Consider the following 25056-nt stretch of genomic DNA (forward strand, 5'->3'; position numbering starts at 1 on the left):
CAGGCTAAAACAGATCTGTGCACTTCCCCTACACAGCTGCAGAGACTCTGCTGGCTCAGCTGAGATGAATAGTGCAGGCCTGTAAAACTGGCAACTTCTGGCCCATGATGTGGGCAAGTGAACTACGAACCATCAAGGTGGATGAAGTTAAGAGATAAATGCAAGAGTGTCCTCAAGCTACTCTCGAGCTGCAATACCTACAACAATCTGAATGTTGTTTAAAAGAGGAACTGAAAACATAACACATCATAGTTCTGTTTATGTAAAGAGTAACATAATAGGAAATTCATCACACTTCTTATCTGCCAAGTTTGAAACCTAATTTTGATAATTTGACATATTCCTTTCTAGCAAAACCAGCAAACTTATCAAAACTATTATACAGCCATTTTGCAACATAACGTTGCTGTGCTCTAACTGAAATAGAGCAAAAACATAGGTCAGATGCTATAAGAACATTTTTTATCCCCTTACAATACACATCCTTGGAAGAAGATAAAGATCCTGAAGCCTATCTGCTCCTCCATATTTGAATCCTGTCTTGTATTAGGTATTGATTGTTTGGGCCATAAAGAAAGAAGAAGAAAAGAAGAGTGAACAGTAAATACATTTTCTTGTCATATACTAGATTGACAACTGTGTAGAAACTCCCTTCCAATGCAAAATGCTAGAATATTTACTGTTTTGCCACACCTGTATTATGTAATGCTTTGGACAGCTCCAGCTTTGCAGGACTGTACAAAGAAGATTCCTACAGCAATCCAACACTGTAAGGACAGATAGTAAGGATGCTCATATAAGGCTATGCATAAATGGATCATAAAACTGTCAGAGAACAATTTCTGTGACTTCTATTAATGTTCCTTAAACTTGTGAAAAAAATCACATCAAACACATTAACAATTATCTTTTACTGAGTTTTTCACCTTCTATCCTGCTGTATGAAGCAAGAACTGTGAAAATGCTACAATTTTATCTCCAGTACAAGTTAGTCTTGAGTCTCAATGCAGGTGTCTCAAATACTAGTAGGCACATTATTTAGCCTTGATGGATCAAGGACTGATACATTTTGATGTGTACAACCACTGCTAACGTGGGTGGAAGCAGTTTTATCTGCATCTTAGACATACCAAATAACTACTAAACTACAGAAAATGAGGAAGACACTGTTCTCGGGAAAACAAACAATAACTTCAGACAAAAAATCTTACCTGGAGATAAAAAGGAAGTAAACTGGTAGAATATTTCAGTGTCCTTCTTTTGGCCACTATATCCCACAATACTGCCAACCTCTAGGGGAAAAGTCTTGAGATGTGCACCAGTGGCTAGGTCATGAAGCTGCAGGACATTCTTCACGTCATGCAGGTAGCACAAAACCAGGAGATTGGACCTCACACAAGCAACCCATTCTGCACAGAATGGAAAACAAAAACAAAGCCACAGAAAATACAATTAAAAAATGTAAGAAAGAAAGCAATCAGATAAACTCTGATCCTAAAATTCTTTAGCATACCTAAATGCATGCAGCAAAATCTCTGACATGCACTGCCTTTAACTCTTAAATCTTTGTAAATGAACCCAAAATAAAGTCTGGCATTCTCTGGAAATGCATTAACCATGCTGCTTAAAGTTAATTTATGCAGACACAGGAATAAAGAATTGCTTAATCAATATGCTTATGCATTTGGGATATTTATAGATCAAAACTGCTCTTAAATATCACGTATTTCAATGCATAACCCAAGCAAAACATTTATCTTTGCCTGCAATACTTACGGAAAGTCATGAAAATCAAAGCACTCATTATGATTTATACAAACTAAACTCATAAGGAAAGAAGACGTGATCCCATATTGCACATTGAGGTGTAGAACCTAGACGTTACTATTAGTCTTGGCTCTATTGCTTAAGTAATCAGGAGACTATTCTTCTAAGCAAGCCCTACTGGGTCTAAGAAAAGGGCTCTTCCGGGGTGAGACTCTCATCATGCCATTAAAAACCCCCCACGTACTTTTTCAAGATGCTAATGTTGTTAAACAGCATTCTTGAGACTGGAAGGTAATAGGAGCAGGATGCAGCCCAGTGAACTCAATCCAGCAAAAGGACCCAGGAACAAATCACCCTCCAGAGGTTCATTGCCTTTATGCCTCTCCTGGCAGTCCTAGTCCTAGTCCCACCTTGTCTGTGCAGCTATGCAGGAATGAGAGCTTCTGCTCCACAGAACTTTTCCCTCCCTGAGTTTGTTCCTTGGAATAATTACTAGAAATATATGAATCTTTTTTTCATGGCATGCTAATTTTTCAACTGGACTTTAGAATATTAAAACCAATTAAAATAAAATACCTGGGCTGGCAATTTCTAAAAATCTCAGTGGTTCTACCAACTATCTCATTTCATTCTCCATCTCTATAGCCTGTAAAGTGTAGAAACTCTTTGGAGCTCCAGTTCACCCATGATATATAATGTAACATACTGTCTCCTGTGCCATTGGCTTTTGATCTCTAGTGACAAGTCTATTTATTTACTTCTACAGACAGGAGAAAGGTTGAAACGCCTTAATCTTGCTCAGTATTTGTGTCATTTAAGAAATTAATTTGCAACAAAAGTATTTTAACTTCTCTTTAATTCACAAATTGGATACAAGCAAGACAAAATACAAGCAAGGTGAAAAATTAAAGAAAGTATCCTGAAGGAGGTAATGTGGAACATTTTTATTTGTCTGTAAGACTAGGTGAGGAGGTAATTCTTATCCTCTTCCAAATACATATGCACAACTCCTTCTCTGACAAGTCAAACTGGATATCTAAATCATGGGCAAGGTACCAGTGTTGGACAATGGCTTTTTTTTATCTGCTGGAAGCAAAGAATGAGGAGATGCAACCAAATGAGCAAGAAAACTGAGGAAGGACTGACAGGGGGGCACACGGTAATGCCAAAGCAGCACTGTCAGATGGAGAGTTTAATGTGATAACACTGGAGGAAAAAATATTAGAACATAAGCATGTAAAAATTGACAGAATTTCAGTTTTATGATACTTTATGTTATTCACATCTTAACAGCTCTTTCCAGTTTCCTCAAAGTCCTATAAAACCAAATAATTTGAATTCACAGAGCTGTAAAGAAGACAGTCTTACAAATGCATCTTTGCATATTCAGGTTCCAGAATAAAAGTTCTGAGTTGTATCATGTGCCCCTTCCATTAAGGTAAGAAGTTTTTTCTGAGTTGAAGGTCAAAACCCATTATTCTGAAAGCATACCATATGCTTTCATACTATATGCTTTCAGGTCTGTCATGACCCCCTAGAGCTCAAAGACCTTAAAATAATTTTAGCTTGTTTCTAAAGGACCAGTGAAATGTAATACTTGTCTTTCCAGACACATGAAGTCACGTTTCATAAACACCTAAATAAAGCTTTACTACTCCCCTCTTCCCAAACACCATCACATTTTCATATGGTTCATATTTTTTTATCCTCAAACTTTCTAACTCCCTCATGAGCTTCTAGTCTAAATTTGGGAATTTTCTAACCAAAGCCCCAGAGGACGCTAACTGAAATTTCAGCCATGATCTGAAATAATAAGATAGAGCATAACATAACGTTGTTTATAAATTAGTAATTGATGTGTAATTTTAGCTCTAGGGTGGCTAAAATTTCTTAAGTGAGTCTGGAGAACATAATAAACTTTGTAAGTTAATAGTTCTATTCAATTATGTATTTTGAAAGACAAAATCATTCTTGACTGTATAAACAAGGAGAGCATGTAGTAATTTAAAATATTTTTTACACTGTCACTGCACAGATTTGCCAACATTTTAAAGTGGTTTATTAACACAAAATATGAATTAAAAAGTTAGCATCCCAGCAGTAACACACCTTTTTTGCATGCAGAATTAATGGCTCTGCAATGAGTATAAGATCCCATGAACTCCACTGGTATTCTCAGCAACATCTATAATTAAAATGTCCAGTTTTACTCCAAAATTTCTTGAAAAAAGTTTCACAAAATGGATTATAAACACTCTCAGATCAACTTCAAATGTATATATATAGCTTTACCTCAACAAAAAAAAAAAAGGAATTTTTATTTTAAAATTGTATTGTGGTGATGCTTTATTTCCTCACTAATAATTTGATTAAGCAGTTCAGTTTAATGGATTTTTTCATTAAGAGCTGAAGTACATTATTACTTTGACTTATTATTATTCATATATTTATGAAGAGATATTACTCTTTTTATTAAAAAGGTTCAATTGCCCAGGAGTAAGGCTGCTGTCTTATGTGGGGATTCCTGCTACTAAGGAACTTGCCTAGGAAGCAGCAATATTAACTCTCCATCACCTCTTCAGTTTACAAATTAGATGCTCTCAGCAAGGTGAAAATAACAGATGAGAAGACAATGCAAAATGTTTTTAAAACATTCCATGAGATTTAGGAACATAGCTTCTGTGTACAGTACCTGTATTATAACTGGTTTTGATGCATTGCTAACTGCCTCCAAAACTTACAGTAATGGAAGCTACAAAGAAATATAAAAATCAAAATAGAGGAAAACACTGAAGCAGACTTGAAAGACCAGAAGAAAAAGAAGACACTAAGAACCAACGCTTATATACACAGCAAGCTAAAACAATGCTGAATTATTAACAAGAGCTAGTTTTTGACTGCAAGCTTTAAGCTGAGCCTCTGCTATTCCCATGCTCAGCACTGACAACCACAGATACTGTCGGGTGTGTTGCATTAGCAGTCAACCTTTTGGTTTTGCTTGTGCAGTACAGGATGCATCCTGCATGCCTCTATTTCATAGAAACTTTTAAGACTGTATGCTTTCAAATCTCCTGTCTAAGCCTGACATCACTGCTGTAGGCACCCTTTATAGACAATGGGGAGAAATAAACCATTGAAACATTTATTTTGGATACTCTGTTCTGGGATACTGTGAATTACTTGCTGAGCAGTGTCACTCACACAAGTGGTGTTTTTTAAAAAGCTAACTATCCAAAACCTCTCCAGTGTTGACACTGAACCGTGCCGTAAATCAAGTCCCTCCAGTAAAAGTCCTTGCAAGGTGTTTCAAAGATAAACTGAGACTTTTCCTTGAGTTTCAATGCCTCCAAACAGTTGCTTATTAAGTCTTATCAGAGGAACAGAGCCATTAGCGTGACCCAGGTACAGCATAGAGCACAGAAAAGCAGGAGTGAAGCCTCTCTGTCAAGATTTACACAGCCTTTTAAAGATATTTTAACCAATAGTTACTAAAAAAGTACATTATTTTCACTTTCCTACCAATTATTCAGTAACATGACTAGGAACTGAGGAATTTTCTATCCAATCATTCCAAACTACTTTTACTGTAGAACATGGAGTAGTAGAAGGAGAAGAAGGTTTAGAGAACAACAACAATCCTCCATTTTGGTATTTTTTACTCTTACCTATTTACTACAAAGAGAAGCCCAAAACCTCTAAATTTTTCACCCTGTGACAATCTTACATAGTAGTCTATCACCTAATTCACACCACTGTATTTTCTAGTTCTTGTCTGACCGTTGGTAATTTTTTCCAAGGTTGGAGGCTAAAACAGTGTTGTTCCGGGGGGTAAGAATCCTTAAAAACAGGCAGAGAAATATTCTCGGCACTCTGGGTTCCTACAAGTGTATAGGTCAGTTTATTTTCAGTTAAAACAGAGCAGTTACTCTCCTGGTTACACCTAAATTTGTCGACCTACCTACTTCCAACATCCATCAGGCACAGGATTTATATTCCTATACAATAAACACAAAGAGGTTGCCTTCTCCAACCTGAGCATCTTGCTTCAGGCATCAGAGAGAGACAAACACACTTGGAGGCAGTCCTAAGTAATGAAAGCAGGTGTGAAGAATTATCCTTGGTACTGGCCAGTTCTCTCTGAATATTACAGTGACCACTTGGATGACTACAATAGGTTACACACAATTCTTCAATAGCTAAATTTGGGCTAGAGGACATACACTTCTTAACAAAGCCTAGAAAACTGAGCTCAACCATGTCTAGAACTTTTAGTTCAATCTTTCAGAAATTCATATACTGCTACTTTCCAAAAACTTTTTTTTTTATCTTGACAGCTGTCATTAGTCACAAAGCCATTAACTTGACACCTGCAATGTTGCTATGAACAAATTTTTGAAATAGTTTCAGGAGAAAAAAGGGTTGAATCCTCACACTGAATATCTGTGCCACTAACCTTAATGACTTAAAACAGTTTTGACCTTTCCCTTCTGCAACAGTAGCTACAGCATGTTAAGTGTCCGAATGCACAAACATGCTTTGACAGATGCAGGCTGAAATGCTGATGGAGAACACACCACACTAGAAGAGCCAGACAGCACAGAGCTTCAGCAAGAATTGCTGAGTTACTTGCTGTACACTGTGCTTATGCATCCACTCAAAGCATGTCTTGTTGAGTGAGAATAATTAATGTATTTCAATGGACCGTCAAAGCTGTAGCTGCAAGACAGACCTGGAAGGTCATGGTGGTTTTTTTGGGCATCACAGACAGAGACCATAAACTTCACCGTCTCTGCACATTAACAGGTACCAATGCTGATCTCAACTAAAATGACCGGTAACCACCACTCAAGTCTACTTTTGAGTAGACTTGCAGGTAAAGCATGAGCAATTTACAGAATAAAACGTGAACAATTTACATGTAAGTAAATGTTGTCAAGCCCTCACAATATAAAGCATGTGTCTTCTCACTGAGACCCCATCCTCAGTGGCAGCCTGCCATGTTAAAGTTAATGGGAAAGCTTCAACCAATTTCAACAAATCAAGGATTTGGCACTCCTTTCAGACTTTAAGCATTTATGAATTAGTTAGCAGGTTAAAGGTATAAAGAAAAATACTATTTTTCACTTGGGAGTGGCACATCGTAGCTGAGGGAACAGAAGCATTTTACATGCACTGAGTTTAGGTGTGCAGGTGTGTACAAGGTACAGGGAGCACTGCTAGCTTTGCCTGTGCTTGTTAAATGACCAACTGAGATTCAAGGAACTGTTCAAGATCCCTCTCCACATCTACAACACATTCAGGAATACGTCTTATTTCTCAACCCTCCTTGCTCAGGAGATCTGCTTTTCATTGTCACAAGGAAAGGGCTGGATACTAACTGCTGCTCTCCACTCACCCCACTCTACCAGTATTGAGCACTTTGGGTGCACTGGGGGTTCTCACAGTTCTTAAAAGGAATAATTTAAGCTTCTAAACCCAGCAGGTTTATCCTGTGCCTTAGAACTAGGGTTGCAGTGTCTGTTATGGTCAGTCTGCATTTATGGTTTCATAGCTGCTCTTCAATTCAGCATGCTTCTTGCAGCTATTTGGTCACTTAAAGCACAAGTTCAATGTCAGATGTGAATCTCTCCTGTGGTTTTATTTCAGACTCCCTGAAAATTAAAACTAACACTTTATAAACAAACTCCAAAGGGAAGGAAATGAGTCTCATCACACTACAATATGCCCTGAGGCACCCTCTTCAATTTCATTTTAAAATAGCTGTCATTTATTGCTTCCCCTCAGCTCACAGAGTAGAGATCTAAATTTACCTCATCTCTGTGTGAAATCCCTGCTGACAGTTGTAAAATGAAGTGTGTGTACAACCTCACTGCAGGAATATGGTTGATTTTTCCCTTTATTTCCCAATTATCTCATTTATAAACAGTTATTGAAAAAGAAAGGGTCAAAGCCAAAAGAAAAGTCTATCTTAAAGAATATGCTGAGGGAACCAAATGACATTCACACCATCACGAAGGCATGTGTGTTTATTTCTTGGTTAGACTGTATTAGCCGTAGCGTCTTTCTAAGAATACAATGATACTTTGTGGAACATCTCTTTATGCCAGTGATGGACACTGGCATATATTCTTAATTCAATCCTGAATTTATTACTTGTAAATAAACCTATTTCTGTAACTACAGCTTTTATGAAATTGAATCTAAGTTAAGACACAGAAATGAACAGGCTATGGCTTCCAGGCAGGTCACTCAGAGCAGGATCCACATAGCCCAATAAAACACGTTTGTGACATAGGGTATCACTAACTATAATGCTTATAAAGAAATACTAATACAGCTAAACTACATCACTCCCACACATAAGTAAAATTGGACAAGCAGCAATACCCATTTACTCTCTGAATCATTAATGTCTTAGCTTTTGCAGAAGGAGCTTCATTACATTGTCATCTCTTTATCACACAAATCAAATTCACTTGACTGCAACGTTTTCAAGAATGAATTATTAACAGTCATTTCTATAATTACATCTTCCTTAACAAAGCTTGGAATGACTAAAAAAGCCTGACATGGAGACTGGCTTGCTTGCTGGCTACATCAAGTGATGGAGTGAGGCTTTTTATTTATTCAGGACTGCAACTTCCTGAACATGATAAAACTCCCTTATCTTGGTGCTAAGGACACAACACTAATCTGCAAGTGTCTGTCACAAAGAAGCAACTGAACAATTTAAATTTACTTTACTGTAAGATCTACTATAGATTTATTAAGTTCTACTTAAAACTCATCTTCTTAGGGAGACTCTTTCATTTGTTAGTTTAATCCAATTTCTTTACATACTGTTCCAAAAAAGCTAGAGAGAGAAGTAGACATATGACTGCCTATTCTGGCTTCACATTCAAATACAGTAAAAGATTAATGACACACAACATATTCCTGGAAGTCACCCTGATGGTTTGATACGACAGATTATGTTTGCTTTCAAGTGTTTAAGAGCTGAATGCCTGTTGGGTTTACAGTCTAAAGGCCAGTGTCCTCAGCAAACCCGTTCATCTGAGCTTTCAGGTTTTTAAGCGCAGTTCTTGTTAAGTCTGTACAGTAAAGGCTGTCATGTATAAGTCATTAAATGAATGTTTTCATGCATGCATGAATTTTTTTTGTTTGTGCATGAACATGAACTCATCATGACTTTGCCCTTAGCATGAAAGCAAAATGGAGTAGAGCTAAATACCACAGTGTAGTGAAGAGCAGATCTGGCATTTATCTTACTGGGAAGGAATAGATAGTCAGTGCTACAGAGCCACTGGTCAAAGCTCCTTTGGCTGCCTAGACCACTTTTCAGGTAAATCCACACATGGTAACCACATTTCATGTCAGTCACACCTTTCTGTCCCATTCTGTTTAGACACTCACCACATCCAAGTCAATCCTTCAATTTGGTCCCACTTTATAAACTGCTGCTCCTCATAACTTAAGCATAGCTTAACAGACTGTCAGTGAATTTGCACATGACCAAAATTAAGACTTGAAAGCAATTTTTCACTTACATCTATTATTAATTCTCTGCTTAGGACTTGAAACATACTTCATTTAAGATGCAGGTTGTTCCTGATTCAAATAGTTCACAATCTTAAAAAAAGAATTGTGCCTCACCAAGGTCTAATTTGCTATATTTCCATTTGCTAAAATTGTCTCAATATTCTAGACCCCAGTCATTTGCAACATCACTACAATTCTGGATATGTTCAGAATCAACATTTATGTCACACTGGTACATCTAGGTTGTGGCAGAAATCACACAGGACACATTGTGAACTGCAGACAGAAATTAAGACTTTTGTTTATAAGTGACAAAAGCCTTAAGATGGCTTTGAAATAGTAGTAAAATAGGTTTGTCTTAGTGAGGAAAGACATAAGTTACTGTATATGCACATACCACATCATATACACAAAGAGAGCTCTACTTATTCTACAAAGCAGCTCTTGACTGGAAAAGTAGCACACATGAAGGAATTTGCATAAAAATTTATTAATAAAAAATTCAAAATATTTTTGAGTAACTAATTATGCCAGTCAGATAAATCATAATTGTATCTTGTACTGTATGGAGAGCAAACTACATAAATGTACACTAAGCATCTGGGAAAAACAGCTCAGAGGAGGTTTTTCTGTATTATCTGAAACTAATTCTAAGCTTTCATAGAACCTTCTGCAAAATGATGGGATTAAAAAATATACCTTTATTTTAATTATATCAAAACCAAAGATTTATGTTTTGAGCTCGCTTTTCTATTTTAACAATTCCATGCTCTTCAACTTTCCTGAGGCTTTTTTTTTCAAGTATTGTTTACTCCTCTTATTCCAGGAACAAAAGAAAATCCCGTCCCAGATTCTCACCAATTCTGCTCAAAGCATGCTGCAGTACAGCCAGATTTGCTCTTTCCCTTCTTTCTGCTTACAAAGTCCCTCTTGTTGTAATCCCTGGCTGTCTAGTAAATATTTATTACACTGACATGAAGCAGGAAAATACTTTCCCTCATTTCCTACAAACACAGAATTAAAACAAGGACAGATGAAGCAACTTCAGTAGGGCCACACAGGATGTTGGAGAGAGAGAGAAAGAGATATTCTGAATCATTTGGATCTCAGCAAGTCTTTTAATTGCAAATCCTAAACAAAGTTTAAACACAGGAAAAAAGCAAGGAGGTCTGTAAAAGATCATTCAACAGACTAATTACTGAATTAATTTGGAAAAAGCAGAACAGAAGGTCTTTAACTTGACATGAATTCTTACCTAGAACATCTTTTTCATGTTCAGGGACGAGAACTTTCCATTTGGATTCCTCTGGATCACTGAAGTCAATGTTGATTAACCGATAATTTGGAGAATGGCGGTTTGTCTTGAAAGTGAACACTGTTCCTTCATTGGTGACATACTCATACTCGGCCTCAAAGTTATCTATCAGCTTCACCCATTGAAGAATTCCTGCAAGATCAGACATAGAATGTCAATTCTTCCTCTCCTCAAACAAAACCTTTCAACACCTGAGGGCAAGGCCTTCCTGACAATTGCTGTAGGCGCTTTCTCAAGCAATGGCGGTGACCAGAAGTAGTACAGCTATGGAAAAGCCAAAATGCATACCAAGTGGAAAAATGCCAGTTCACAGACATGTTAACATGACTGGTTTTGAGGAATTTTTAGCAAAATACACGCAACATACTTTCAGAATTCTGGCTAGTATTTCACCAGCTTTCCTAAGGAGCTGCTGGAGAGCTCAAATGTTTGCCACAGAAATGCTTCTACCACAGTGGCTGCTGAGAAGCCAATGCCATCGACCACATCAGGTTCTCATCAAGGGAGTTCACAAGTGCCCCCTCCTACAGACTTTGAATGAAGGGCTGCAGCTGAGTTGAAAGACTGCACTAAGCTTTCAAGCTCAATTTTATTTTTAACAGCTTTTCTGAAATTATTATTTAATTATAAAGAAATGTTTGGGGATTTTAGTTCCTGCAAAAAATTTTACTTTGAATGGAAAGTTTTCCATTCTTCTTAAAAGCCCAGAACTTCTCCAGAAGAGAAATGATGCTATTGGAATGAGTACAATAAACTTCAACATAAGGAATTTCCCTTTCAACTCAGAAACAACATTCCTGAAATGCTGTTCTGCAGAAGCTTGTCACCACCAAAGGACTACTACAGTTAGCTAAAACATCTGGGTTTGAGAAGAATGAAATTGCTTTTTCCCTATCAAACTCCTAGAGTATCACAGTAAAAGAAGAGGACTTTTCTCAAACATGAATTACCTCAGTTTCAGACGGTGGTACAGAGTGGGTAGTACTGACTCAACCTGGAAATGGGATTTTAAGACTCCACTGCTTTTTATTCACATTTTCCTGTTTTTCAATAGGTTGAGAGGTTAGTAGAAAGAAAAAGCATCAAGGCTAGATAAGGTATGCAATATACTTGTTATATCTACAACCCAACCTATCATCCAAACTTACTATTTTAAGTATCATACTTTAGCTGTGCTGAAAAATCAGAATCCATATTGATATGTGAAACTAAAGCTCTTGTATCTTAAAATAACATTTAGTGTACTGTCTGCCCTTTTCCTAAAGCTACAGGTTGGGTCTTTGCTTTTAAGTATAAAGAAATAATCTGTTCATAAATCTGTTTGTGAAACTCTATAATGCAATGTTTGCATCAATATAAAAGCATTTCAGCTTATTTTATAGTATTAAAAGCTGAGCAGAATAATGCAAGTAGATCATAGCTGAGCTGTAATTATTGTAAATTAAAAAAAAGAAAAGAATAATTGAGGAAGCAATAAGATGACTAAGGTCATTTAAAACCCATTAGACGTAATAACAGAGTATAGTTCAGCCTGATACATTCATAAAGTTTGTATTTCTTAATTGCCATTTTGGTTTAAGGAAAACTTCCCTGTCTCTTCATGCAAAGTGATAGATAAGCCAAAAATTCTACTTTGCATACTGTTGTAATACAAACTTTCCAGATAATCCAGTCAACTTAGTATCCTGAGTGAATACATTGCCCAAATTTTGATTTTTGCTGAGATCCAAAGTTTTGCTCTTCTCAAGAGATTTCATGGTGAAGAAAAATCCTGCTAAGTCATTTCAGCTGCTGTGAGTTCTACAAAGAAAACCTGCTTTGATGCCCAGTAAAAGCAAATCCAGCCTACAGTGAACCCTGATAAACACCAGTGAAACCATTTCAAGATCCCAAGTCACATGCACAGGCATTTCAGTAAATAAAAACTTTAACTGCAGAGTAACACCATAACAATACTGGTATCTGACAGAATGAAACCATTAAACTGAAGAGCAAGATTTCATAAAAAGAAATTGCCAGACTGTTGAAAACCCCCACTTTTTTAATGGCAAATGTGCACAATAGTTGTAGCCTCCATGAGTGCAACAGAACTTGGATTCCATGAAGAAAAAGGACAATAATGTGACATTAGGGATTTGTATCGCTTCCTTGCAACTCGTTCATCCACTCCCAAATGAACAGCTAGTAAAAAAGTGAGAAGGTTGATGTTCTACAGGGGTACACTTACTTGTTAGTATACAAAAACAAGAGCATCCATCTTACTAAAGTGGCTTTTATGTAGTCCTTAGAAGACAAATACTGCAGATGAAATACTTCTAAACCACTGTCTCACTGAAGTGGTTAAATACGCCAACATCTAATCCAGGATCAGAGGCGGTAACGAGGCAACTACAAGCAGCCCTTACATCAGACACATTATTACTGCACAGGGTATGTGCTGTAGTTTCTCCAGGGAGAGGAGGAAACCCTTTCCCATGACACAGATATCAGACATAAGAGGATGCTTCTTTATGGCTGGTTGCAGGTGACCTAGTTGTGGCTGTGACTGAAAGGATGTTCTAGCATTGCCTCAGATCCTCCTGCTTAGGTTTCTCCTTTGGGCTAGGAAAAACAACCTGGTGACAAACACAGGAAGTTCACTGGGCACTAATATGGCTGAAAAGTGATGGGGACAGACACCATTTCTCCCCAGGTCATGCCAGTGGCAACACAAGGAAGGGACAGGCCCACAGAGCTCACTAGCATGGCACTGCCCCCCTGTCAAGCACTTTGGCCTTGCTTCTCAGTAACAAAAAGAACAGTAAGTCTGTAAGTTATGACTTCAAAAAGTACTTGAAAAACAAGGTGAAGCATGGACATTCAGTCCATTCTTCATAAAAAGACAGGAGGAGAGGGAGGAGTTGAAGAACTGGATCTTGATAAGACACAGGTTTCACCAGCAGCCCTCTGAGAACATGTGTCTTTGAGGAGAGTCACTGAGAAGTGGCATTTGTATAGTCTAAGGCTACTCTTAACACCTGTACCACTGAAGACTTCAGTTTAATCCACATAAGCATACAATGAGACAGATTTATTACATATAGGAAAAGCATGACAGTTTCCTGTATACTGCTGCTATACCCTAATCCTCTCCCCTGCCAGTCCTCCTATTAAAATACATTGCTGAAAAGATACAGATGGTTTTGCCTATATCCTTTGTACCAGTCAGTTATTCATCATCACGTAACTGTATTACAATAGGAACTGCAGGTAGAATTCAGTGGACAGTAAAGCCATGCCACACAACAGAAAATCACAATCCTACAGAGCTAGGCTTCTGCAAAGGACAAAACAACATTCAGTGTACAGACAGAATTTTTAAACAAAGTTTTTGGATCCATAGAAGATCAAAAGAGAAATTGTATCAGTAAGCATGACAGAATAAGCCCTCAATCATGTACTGGCCTCTGAACATAGTAAAACATTCCTTGGTCTGCTGAGAGCTCTGTTTGATGAAGCAGGTCTGTAACTGAATGATGACAACTACAGGAGAAGGAAAAGCTAATCTGAACAAATTGATAACAGCATAAATTACCACAAGGTCTTGTTACCAACGCCCTTAGACAGAAAAGACAGAGTTGCTGAGAGTCACTGTTAATCACTTCACAAAATGTTCTCAATACTTCCATATTTCATGTTTCATGGAAAGGCCAAACAATCAATTCATGGCAAATAACCTCTTGTCTGTGCCTGCTGGAGCGACAGGGTTTAATGGTAGGGTTATCTGACGCTGTGAAAAAAAGTTTTCAAAAGGCAAACACTTGCATTTGGCTTTTTTCATGTGCTCTAGCAATCAAAATTATCAGATGAAGATGTAAATGTTCATCTCCATAAATTCCATTCTGTCTTGACATTTTTTCTAGACAGTTTTTCTAGAAATGGGACAGTGCTGAGAAAGCTCAGGAAATGAACCAGGAAGTTTGGCTCATAACAATAGGACAGGTTTTCTAACCCAAAGAATGATGCCACATTTTACTATGGTACACACATTAAGTAAATAAACTTCTACTCAAGGAATGATCATGATTTTTTAACTCCTAGATTTTCATAGAATTACAGAAAATTTGGGTTGGAAAGGATCTTAAAAGCCATTTAGTTCCAACTACCTTGCCATGGATAGGGTCACCTTCCACTAGACCAGGTGCTCAAAGCCCTGTCCAACCTGGATTTGAACACCTCCAGGGATGGGGCAGCCACAAACTCTCTGACAACTGTTGTTTCACAGTACTAATCCACACTAGGTTTAATGTTCAGTAGAAGACAGATAATCTCATGGTACACAGCATAGATCAGATTGGAACAGACTGTTTCAGGGCCCGTGTGACACGTTCATAACATGTTCTGGGAACTGAACAGCAGAGTCCTTCCCTCAGACATCTACTTCCACATCAGAATCTAATTTCTTTTTGAATCATGCAATACTCAGCTTGCTCTCAAGCTCTTGTTCTGAGCCAGGCAGCTAGTGAAAAGAACTCAGGGCTTTTTTCCTCTTTTTTCTTTAAAGCCACAAATATTTAATTGTCTCACTCCGGTCTCCAAAGGCAAGAGAGATTTCCAAACAATTTGGACTCTCTTTAAAAGCAAGATCTCTCTATGTCTTGGGACCTGACTTCACTTATAAACATCTGAGAGAGGGAATACTGGAAAGGTGATATTAGGATGTTCCTGAAAGGAATGAAACTTTTGTGTTTGTATTGAGAGGGTACCACTCATTTTGCAGATGATGGATGACAGCTACTCAATGATCATGGAAAGTTAATGTATTTGCCATCTAAAATATAAATAAATGGAAGGAAGCAATATTCATTCCTTTGAGTTAAAAAGTTCAGACATGTCAAGATATAATCAAAGATTAATTCAGAAGAAAGAAATCAAGCACTTTTATGAGCAGACATTTCTCAATCAGTTTCAAGGCTCCAGTTTTACTTCCACTGGGATAATCACTCAAAAGGCAGAAGAAGAGAATAAATATGATTAATTTTGAAGGAGTTATGCCCTCAGACAGCAGAACATAGCAACAGAAAAGCAGGCATCAAAGGTAATCTCTCTCCCCCACACTACACTTTCTCTAAAATAAACGAATAAAAGCACGAATACCTCATCTAAAAAATAACTTCATTATGAATACTATTTACCCTGGGGGTGTTCAAAGCCAAGTTGAATAAGGTCTTGAGTGTAACCTGGTCTAATGGGAGGTGCCCCTGCCCATGGCAGGTAGGGTTGGGACTGGATGATCTTTAAGGTCCATTCCAACCCCTCAACAGTCTATGATTTTGTGATTTATATATGTAATGTCCAGTCAAACAGTAACAGCATGAAGATGTCCTTGCTCAAATTAACAGCAAGCTATTTAATTTCATAGAATAGTTTGTGTTTGAAAGGATCTTTAAAGGCCTTCTATGCCAACTCCCTTGCAATGAGCAGAGACATCTTCAACTAGATCCAGTTGCTCAAAGCGCCATCCCACCTGAATTTAAACGTTTTCAGGAATGGGGCATCCATCACCTCTCTGGGCAACCTGTTCAAACGTTTTAACACACTTATTGTAAAAATCTTCTTCCTTATATCTAATCTAAAGCTACCCTTTTCTTGGTTTAAAACCATTACCACTTTTTGTACGGCAACAGGCCCTGCTAAAAAGTTTGTCCCCATCTTTCTTACAGACTCCCTTAAAGTTGTGAGGCAGCAGCAAGGTCTCCCTAAAGCCTTCTCTTCTCCATGCTGAACAACCACAGCTCTTTCAGCCTTTCCTCATAGGAGAGGTGCTCCAGGCTTCTGATCTTCATCATGGCTCTCCTCTGGACCCACTCCACCAGATCAATGTCCTCACTGTGCTGAGGATCCCAGAGCTGGATGCAGTGTTTCAGGTGGGGTCTCATGAGAGTATGGCAGAGGCACAGAATCCCCTGCTGCACCCTGCTAGCCACGCTGCTTTGGATGCAGCCTACAATTGGCTATCTGGGCTGTGAGTACACATTGTCGGGTCCTGTCCAGCTTGTCATCCACCAACACCAAGTCCTTCTCAGCCCCAGCAGGGCTGCTCTCAATCCCTGCATCCTGCAGCTTGCATTGATAAAGGGGGTTACTCCAACACAGGTGCAGCACCTTGCACTTGACCCTAAGGAACTTCATGAGGTTCCCAAGTGTCCATTCCTTCAGCTTCTCCAGGTCCATCTATATGGTATCCCATCCTTCAGGTGTGAAGCATCACTTGGCTTGATGATATCTGCAGACTTGCTGAAGGTGCACTCAATCCCACTGTCTATACAGCATCTCTTCCAGTACGGGACCCCCGAGTTCATATGGCCCCATCAGACCATAGACACTTGTCACCAGTGTCCATTGGGACACTGGGCTGTTGACCACTACCCTCTGGATGCGATCACCCATCCAATTCCTTATCCACCCAACAAGTCCACCCACCAAATTCGTATCTCTCCAATTTAGAGAGAAGAAAATTGTAGGGGATCACAAACGCCTTACAGAAATCCAAACAGATGACACTCTGTAGTGCTTTTTTTGTTGCTAATTTTATTTATTTTTATTGCTAATAATTTGCCTCAAAAAAACCCATATAAAATATGTATTTTTACTTATATTTATGTATACATACAATTAAAAAATACAGTGACAAAACTCTGAAACTGACATTTAAGGGATATGAAACATTTTTATTAAACACTCTATTGTTGATCCTTCCACATATTTTTCAAGACAACTAATTTTTTTTCTCCCCATTTGTTAGAATACAATAGGCTTGTTTTGATATTCATTTCTGAAACTTTTTTTTAAAGTTACTTCTATCACAGAAAAGTTTTTCAGAAGATGGAAGAGTATTCTCCCTCCCACCACATTCCACTTTATAGCTGATGTCTGCTGTTGCCTCACCATCTCTTGTTCATTTTCATTACAAAGGTTTTGATCCACTTTTTCAGGCTACACAGCACATACTGACTCATCCCTTTGATGTGACTGTATATAGCACTGGTCATTGCTTATTTATTTATTTAGAGAGCCTGATAAATTGCAAGACTAAACTAAAACACAAAAGGCCAAACAATCCTATTTTCAACACTGAAGTGGACAAACATTACCTTTTTCCACCTGCCCTCAAGCCACATATATGCTTTCCTCAGTGTGGGGGAAAAAAAGAACAACCTTCTAAACAAAAAAACAAAAACCTTCTGACAGATAGCCTTGCTCTTACATTCTTTCTTGCAATCTTTCTCTGCCAGTCTGGTACAAAGCAGTTCCAGCTGACAATGACTAAGCAACCAGCATGCTGTGAACTTCTGTGTTTGCTCAATTTTTATCACATCTTTTCAAGCCAGTGGTTCTCAAGTATTTTTCACTAGCTCCTATTCCCCTACATATGTCCTCCCACCACCTCACACTGTTCCCACCAGACACAAACTACCAACCTCCAAGCAGCCCAGTACCCAAGCATAAGAGCCCCTACCAGTGTTCTCTCTCTGGAAAGCCTTGTACCTCCTACTTTAAACAAACCTGTCTCTAGCTTCCCTTTCCAATCCAACAATTCAGGTGTGCTTTCCCATTAGCCAACTCGGTCAGCTTTTTGCATTCCAGAAATCACTGCAGCCTTTCATTAAGGCTATGCTTCTATGTGCCTAGAGGTTATAAGAAGAGCCACCTCTTCTGCTCCCCATGCTGGTTTATATCCTTTCTTTTTTCCCTCTGTTCTCATGCTTCAGGTCCTCCCAGGAAAAGCAAAGTGGGGCTCTGCCCAGAACTCTGAGTCAGTAACTCACAAAACAGTGCTACAGCACTCACAAGAGGATCCTGATTTTTTTATTTCCTAGCTGCTACCACAATACAAAATAAAGAAAAAGGTCAATATTAAGGACAACTTCAACAAGACCAATAGGCAATGTCATGCTGGTTTAAGTTCATAGCCAAGGGTGATTAAATAGCTTTCATTTATTTCTTCTTGCACACCCAACAGACTGGTGCTAAATTCCTTTTCCACTGCACCAAATCACATATTCAAAAGAGTAAACAGTCAAGGCTGACAATCTAATCAAAAAGGGACAATCTCATTTCTCAAGAAAAAGGAAAAAACAAAATTACTACCAGGCACAGAAGCATGAAGAGACATGCTACAAAAAAAACCCCACTGTTTTTGCAGTTTGGTTGGGGTTTTTTTTGGTTTCGTGTTTGGTTTTTTTTTGGTTGGTTGGCTTTTTTTTTGTTTTGTTTTGGGGTTTTTTTGGTAAGGTGTACAAAAAGGTTTGCTAATATATAATAGTTTGATTACTGTGTATCCAGCTGTTTGGCTACTATGAGGCATTTTCAGGTATACTAAGAACAGTTAAGCAAGGTGATTAATGAGAGTTTTCTTGTTTGACTGGTTCAACAAACAAGCAAACCTGAGTGCTGTATGTACTATGGAAGATAAGTTTGATAAAATAGCTACTAAAAATTGTGCCTTACAGTGCTCAGCTACTGGGTAAATACATGTGTTTTTTAAGAAATACTTAGCATTAGATCACTTTTAAATGTTTGTAACAGGAGTCAAGAGTTGAAAAGCCTACTAGCAGCTTAGCGGGATAAGTAGGGAAATCTGGAGTCTTGAATGAGGGATAACCTGGACAGGAACCCGCAGTGCTGTTCTTCCTGACCCAACAGGCACTGCACTCCTGCTACTGATTCATAAAGCAAAATTATACCATACCAGTTGGCTGTGGTCAGTACCATATCAGTTGGCTGACAGAGTGGTCAAATCCAGACAAGAATCCCATTATTTTGTCCCTGATCTTTCAAATCCTCACCCCATAAGGAAGTAAAGAGGCAAGCACAAAGGGAAGAGCTCCCATATCCACAGTTACTTGAAACAGAGTACAGCAAGGGAATTACCCCAAAAGCTTAAAGAGCAGCCAGCTGTCTTCTCCCAGTATTGTCTTGCCACAATACTGTGAATTATGACAGGTCTTGAGAAAAGCAGTACTTGTAAAACACTGATATGAGCTAATAAAAACTTTTTTAGAAAGTGTGTTTGGTTAGTTAGTTGTAAACATAAAATTCCCATCAGTAAACCTGGCCATTTCTAACAAAGAGTTTTGTCACAAAAACTGTGCCACAAACTGGGTTAACCTGGTGGAATTCACAAGAGGCCTGTGATAGTAGGGGAGGAGGGAAAACAATACCTCCCCAAATCTCTTATCTTTTCAGACTAATTTAAAATCCCCATTAAAATGAAGCTATTATGTACTTGTCACAGGTTACTTACCACAGTGATTTTCTATTCTAAAAAGGAGCATTCTTGGCACAAGTAGCTCACAATGGCCCACTTAAAAACCCAGCAAACAACCTGAACATTTGAAGAGGAAAATGACTCAGTCTGTATACAGTAGAAACCCTGTGAAGAGGGGAAGGGAAGCATGAAGAACATTTTAGCTAATCTGGGAGGCAGAAAAGATGCTCAGATGCTCCCTGTACAGTTCATGGAAAGAAACAGAAACACTGCAGTGTAGATTATCTTCTGGGGAAAACAATCTGACAAGGATTATCACAGGAGACTGCACTGCAAATTTGATTAATCTACAGCTGTTGACAAAAATACGACATACAGTAAAGGGGGAAGACCTATTGACACACCTAAATTTTCAGATGTAGAAACAGACAAGTTAAATCCTTTTAAGTTTCCTAAATATTTAGAAATACACTTCTCTCATTTATTAGATGTGATCTCCATTCAGAGACAAGATGATTTCCCACTCAACACAGGGCAAATTAACTTCCACTGAGCCACAGCCTGAGAAATACATGAAGAATCAATGAATGCACAGGACACAACTTTCTTCAGTACAACAGAACTAATAAAGTGTCATGCTTCCAGAGGGTCTTTGATGACATCATTATCACCTCACTTATTATTTAAAGGGAGTATATGCAAAAAAAAGCAACAACTCATGCTATGCAGGAATGAAATGCATTAACTCAAGATTACTAAAGCAATAATTAAGCGGCAAATATTGGAGAAACCACGTTTCATAAAAAGTTAACTTGTGAGAAAGTTAAACCAGAGGTTTCCAATTCATCAAAGCAATTTACTTTGGATTGTTAGCAGAATCATTCTGTTCCGTTTCTTCGTGATTCTTGTGGAACAATCTGAGTCTTCCCTTTCAGCGTCTGATTGAAAAGGTGCAAATTTACTTTTTTATTTGTATTGTCTAGACAGACAGCAAAAATGGGATAGGCATGTAATTGAGCATAAATATGGAAGAATTTCACAATTTAAGAAGGCAAAAGAGGGTTTTACAGTTTTGTTTTTTTGATTGAATGTGCTTATCTGCTTAGATGAATCTATTCAAAACAGCCACAAACTGTTCAATTTATTTGACATTTAAAAAGAAAATATTTTCTTGCAATAAAAACATGCCGTATATCAATAAGAGCAAAAACGGAAGACTAAACATTCCTTTCACCTACTAGGGAAAGAAATATTTGAGCTCCTGTAAGCTTGTTATGGGCTATATTGTGTTCCTTGATGATTCCCACAGTAGCTGACTCATCCCTGAATTTGCTGCCATCTTCCAAGTTCTATCAGGCAGACATTTATTAAGCATTTTCTATTTCCACACATGAAACATACTGTTTAATTCTGCACTCCTGTTTCTTCTCTCTTTTCCCAAGACAGATACCCCCTTTATCACCCTGCTTCTCCACTCTACCCTGCAAATTTAAGTAAAATAATTCAACCAGCTACTGTGCTCTTTGAGGGAAAAGGACTTTTTTTGTCTCTCAGACAGACAAAATAAAACTTTATTTTGAGCAAGTAGGTCTCTTAACATATAGGTAAAAATATTTTTTAAAAATTGTGCCATGTTTCTAATCTACAGTAAGTTAGAAACAAAGCCCACAAATGAGCTACCCAGCCTTAATTCTAACAACCCTTAAGTACAGCACATTTACTCTTTCTAGATGATGACTTTACAATACAAATAATTTCAGAACTATGAGAAATTTGTTGACACCAGACTTGAAATGTTTAATGAGTATTTAATTTCCCATATGTTCAGCTGTGTGCTAAAGTAGACTAGTTCAGGTAAATCAAACAAGTCCCCCAAAATTAAAATAATAATGAAAAACTACATCAATAAAGTCTATACATGAAAGAGACGGCTTAAACTTTTATTTAATCATATGAAATCTGCCACCTCCCAACCTCTCCATATCCAGTGCAATATTGCCAGATTGCCAGTTTTCCAAATTTTTAAGTCCTCAGTGAAATGAGAAAAATTATAAAAACAATCACTTCTTCTAAATAACCTGTACAACATACCATCAAAGGGATCTAAACTATGAATCATTTCATGGAAACACAAATGGCTTTCACTGAATGCAAGGGCCTCAACCTAGAAACCACAATATTGCTATTCAGTACAAGAAGAGTTAGTAACAGGTAACTAGCCTATGAAATGTCTATGACAGGAATAGTTTATTATTGTGATCCCTTCGTAGTTGAGGGAAGTCCTAACCTTTGTTTTGCTCCATCCAGACAAGAGAAGTCAGGTCTGCCTATTCATCCTTGCTGCTACAGCCAGGATGCTGCTGCAGAATGACAGTCAGTACATTGAGCACCAGAGCCTCTACAACCATAGTGTGGCTTTAGTCCATAAATACACACACGTGCATTTATCTTGACCTGCTGCTCAAACAGGACTTAAAATCTGAAGTATCTCAAAGTTAAACAGTGTAAAGGACACTTCTATAACCAGCCTCTGTGGGATTTTAAAGGACAGGTCCAAACACTGGAAGTGATATAAGAAACATAGATGTAAGAGGTCTATTACAGAAGGAGGAAAAAAAAAACAGTAAGAAGGGAACAGAACAACCTAAATACAAAATTACTACAAGATTGTAATACCAGTTGTGTCCCTTCAGTTCTGAGGTACATTCCATATATTAGGTCCTTTTGCCTTGATTACTAGCTCTTACTTTTTTTCTCTTCATTACAAAACCATAGTCCTGTCTCTTGACAGAAGCTTTCCTTGGTCAATCAGTTTCAACAATCTAGGTAACAGTTTAGTCAATATCACCTTAATAAGGTGTTAAAAATGTAAGTAACTAAGAATTCAATGGTCATTTTCAGCTTTCAGTTGCAAATTCAGACTTACTTGCACCTCTGTCTTCAGCAAGCGCCTCTCAGATATAAAAGCATTTTGACTGAAATAATCAGAGCCTCTCCAATGTTATTTCACCTCTTTATGGTCACTAAGTTGGAGTTTCACTGTCACATCACTGTCCTTAAAACAGCATCTCTATCAGATAAGTTACCTGCTAGATCCCAGGCTACCTATAATATCATCCATTTTCTTTCATTTTTCAATTTCCCTCATTCCCTTTTTGCCAGTCAGTACAATTTCTGATATAACTAATATTCACTCAAATAGTCCTGCAACTAGATCTCTTTTTTTTCTGACATCTTCACAAACATCTGTGTCTTAATCAGATCATTTTCTCTCTCCCTTCAACTTTGTACTTTTTTTCAGATGCCACAGGAGAAATGTTGCCGCTTTAATTTTTTCAAGTTGCTTTCAGTTCCGTGGTATTTCCCTTTTCCTTTTTCTCCCTTTAATGTTAGAAGCATGTGAACTACAAGCCATGGGCACCTTTTGCAATCAGTACAGGGGTCCAAATCTGTCCAGAGAAATACTTGTATTTCACATGGACTGAATCATCCTGAAGGAGCACAGGAGAGCAGAAGCCTCAGCTAATGGTCTAAACAGGTACATTCAGTCCATCATCTTATCCCATCTACAGTCCAGAGGTGATTCTCTCTTTATCTCCAACACAGAATTTGGCAGTGACCAAAGTCCTTCATTAGAGCAGAAGGTAAGAAAATTCATTAATCATCTCATCCACGTTGGGTCTCAAAGCAGTCAATGATGTAACAGCTGTTGGATGAACATGTGGCTTAGAGCAACTTTGCCTTGTTGTCACATACCCAACTCAGCTAATAGCCCATTCAAGGAAACAGGTTTACAAATTTAAAACCAAACAGCATTACCCCATTTGTCCACCCCATAGGTCCTTTAAATTATACACCTCCCTATCAGCCAGTATTACTTGCCTGTGATAATTCAGTGCATTTTCCCAGTTATAGCTGTTAAACTTTATTTCATCTCTGAGAACACACTTGTCTAACACACTATGAGTTGATCTATGACTTACAGCTGTCACTTCTGGGAAAAATCAGAATAGAAAAGAGGTTGTTTAAGGAGCTCTCTAGAAATGTAACTGTGCTTATAACTGCTCCTTCTAATCCACAGGTGGGTTCTGAAATTTCATCATCTCAGGTCACCGCAACCTCCCAGTGATGACAAAGCCCTGCTGAACACCATAATGATCCAATTAAACAGATGCACAGGAAGGGTGAATCTTAAAACTCTTCTTAAGAGAGTACAACACATAGACAGAGTCTTGTATGCAACGAAGAGACGTAAGTCTCTGAACTCTGGAAATAGTGGAACCTAGTGGTGCATGGCTTTGTATAAAGTCATTTGACATTCTAACTCAATTTATATTGCGATTCAACATAAACAGAGTGTCATCCAAGAATTCACACAGGAGAGAGATGTTATGAATATCAAAGTTGGAAGACAAATCTTCATTGACTTTCATACCTCTGATAATCCACAGGGGAGAGAACTTTGACTGAAAGTGGCTTAAGTCTAGGATGATAAAAATTTCTTCTGAAGCCTTCTCCACATCTCAGGTATCCATAAGGGTGCTCATTTGAGTGAATTTTCAGGGTATAACAAGATTAAATTTATGCCACAAGCTTATGTTCTCACCTCTGGCTGGCCAACTACCTCCCACACACTCTTGTGAGAGTTGGACCACTGGGACTCCTGCCTTATTCCATTACCACTGATTGCATTTGGGAGCCAATACCTCAAAAAGCAATGTGGGATTAAGCATCTCTTATTTCTGTAGAAAGCAGGCTGCAATTAAGGAACAGGAGACATTCATCCATACCCATCCAAGAGAAAAACCAATGATTCAGCAGCAATTCTAGGTTATCCCATTCTGTACTATTGCTGCACTGTTGTTCACCTGATTACGCAAGGCAAAAATATCCTTGCAGGTTAGACAACCCACTAGCAGAGCTTTAAACCACAAAAACAGGAGAAAGAGATTTCTCAACAAGGAAGATGTGGATGGGGTAGGCAAGCCAAGGGCCCGGGTGACAAGAATGAAAGAGACACAGCAATCAACGAAACAGAGCTGAAGTGGAATTTCTCCAAGCATAGGCATGTAAAGAAGGAAGTGCCTGCAGAACAGCCTCATGGAGAAGCCCCTCAAGCCTGTACTGAGGAATCAGCATGCCTGGGTGCCTGCTTGAACTGCCTCTACACTGATGCACACAATGT

At 38.2% G+C, this 25056-nt stretch overlaps 1 protein-coding gene across 1 annotated transcript in view; it reads right to left on the reverse strand.

Annotated features, from left to right (window-relative positions):
- The window catches only part of PREP (prolyl endopeptidase), a 91242-nt gene that overhangs the window by 37450 nt on the left and 28736 nt on the right, over positions 1 to 25056 (reverse strand). Inside the window, exons 8-9 of the mRNA XM_032101355.1 lie at positions 10562 to 10753; positions 1212 to 1409 (exon numbers count right to left, since the gene is read on the reverse strand). Coding sequence (XP_031957246.1) covers positions 1212 to 1409; positions 10562 to 10753 — 390 coding nt within the window. The remainder of the gene's footprint in view (positions 1 to 1211; positions 1410 to 10561; positions 10754 to 25056) is intronic.

This window comes from Corvus moneduloides, chromosome 3, assembly GCF_009650955.1.
Source record: "Corvus moneduloides isolate bCorMon1 chromosome 3, bCorMon1.pri, whole genome shotgun sequence".
Taxonomy (NCBI): Eukaryota; Metazoa; Chordata; class Aves; order Passeriformes; family Corvidae; genus Corvus; species Corvus moneduloides.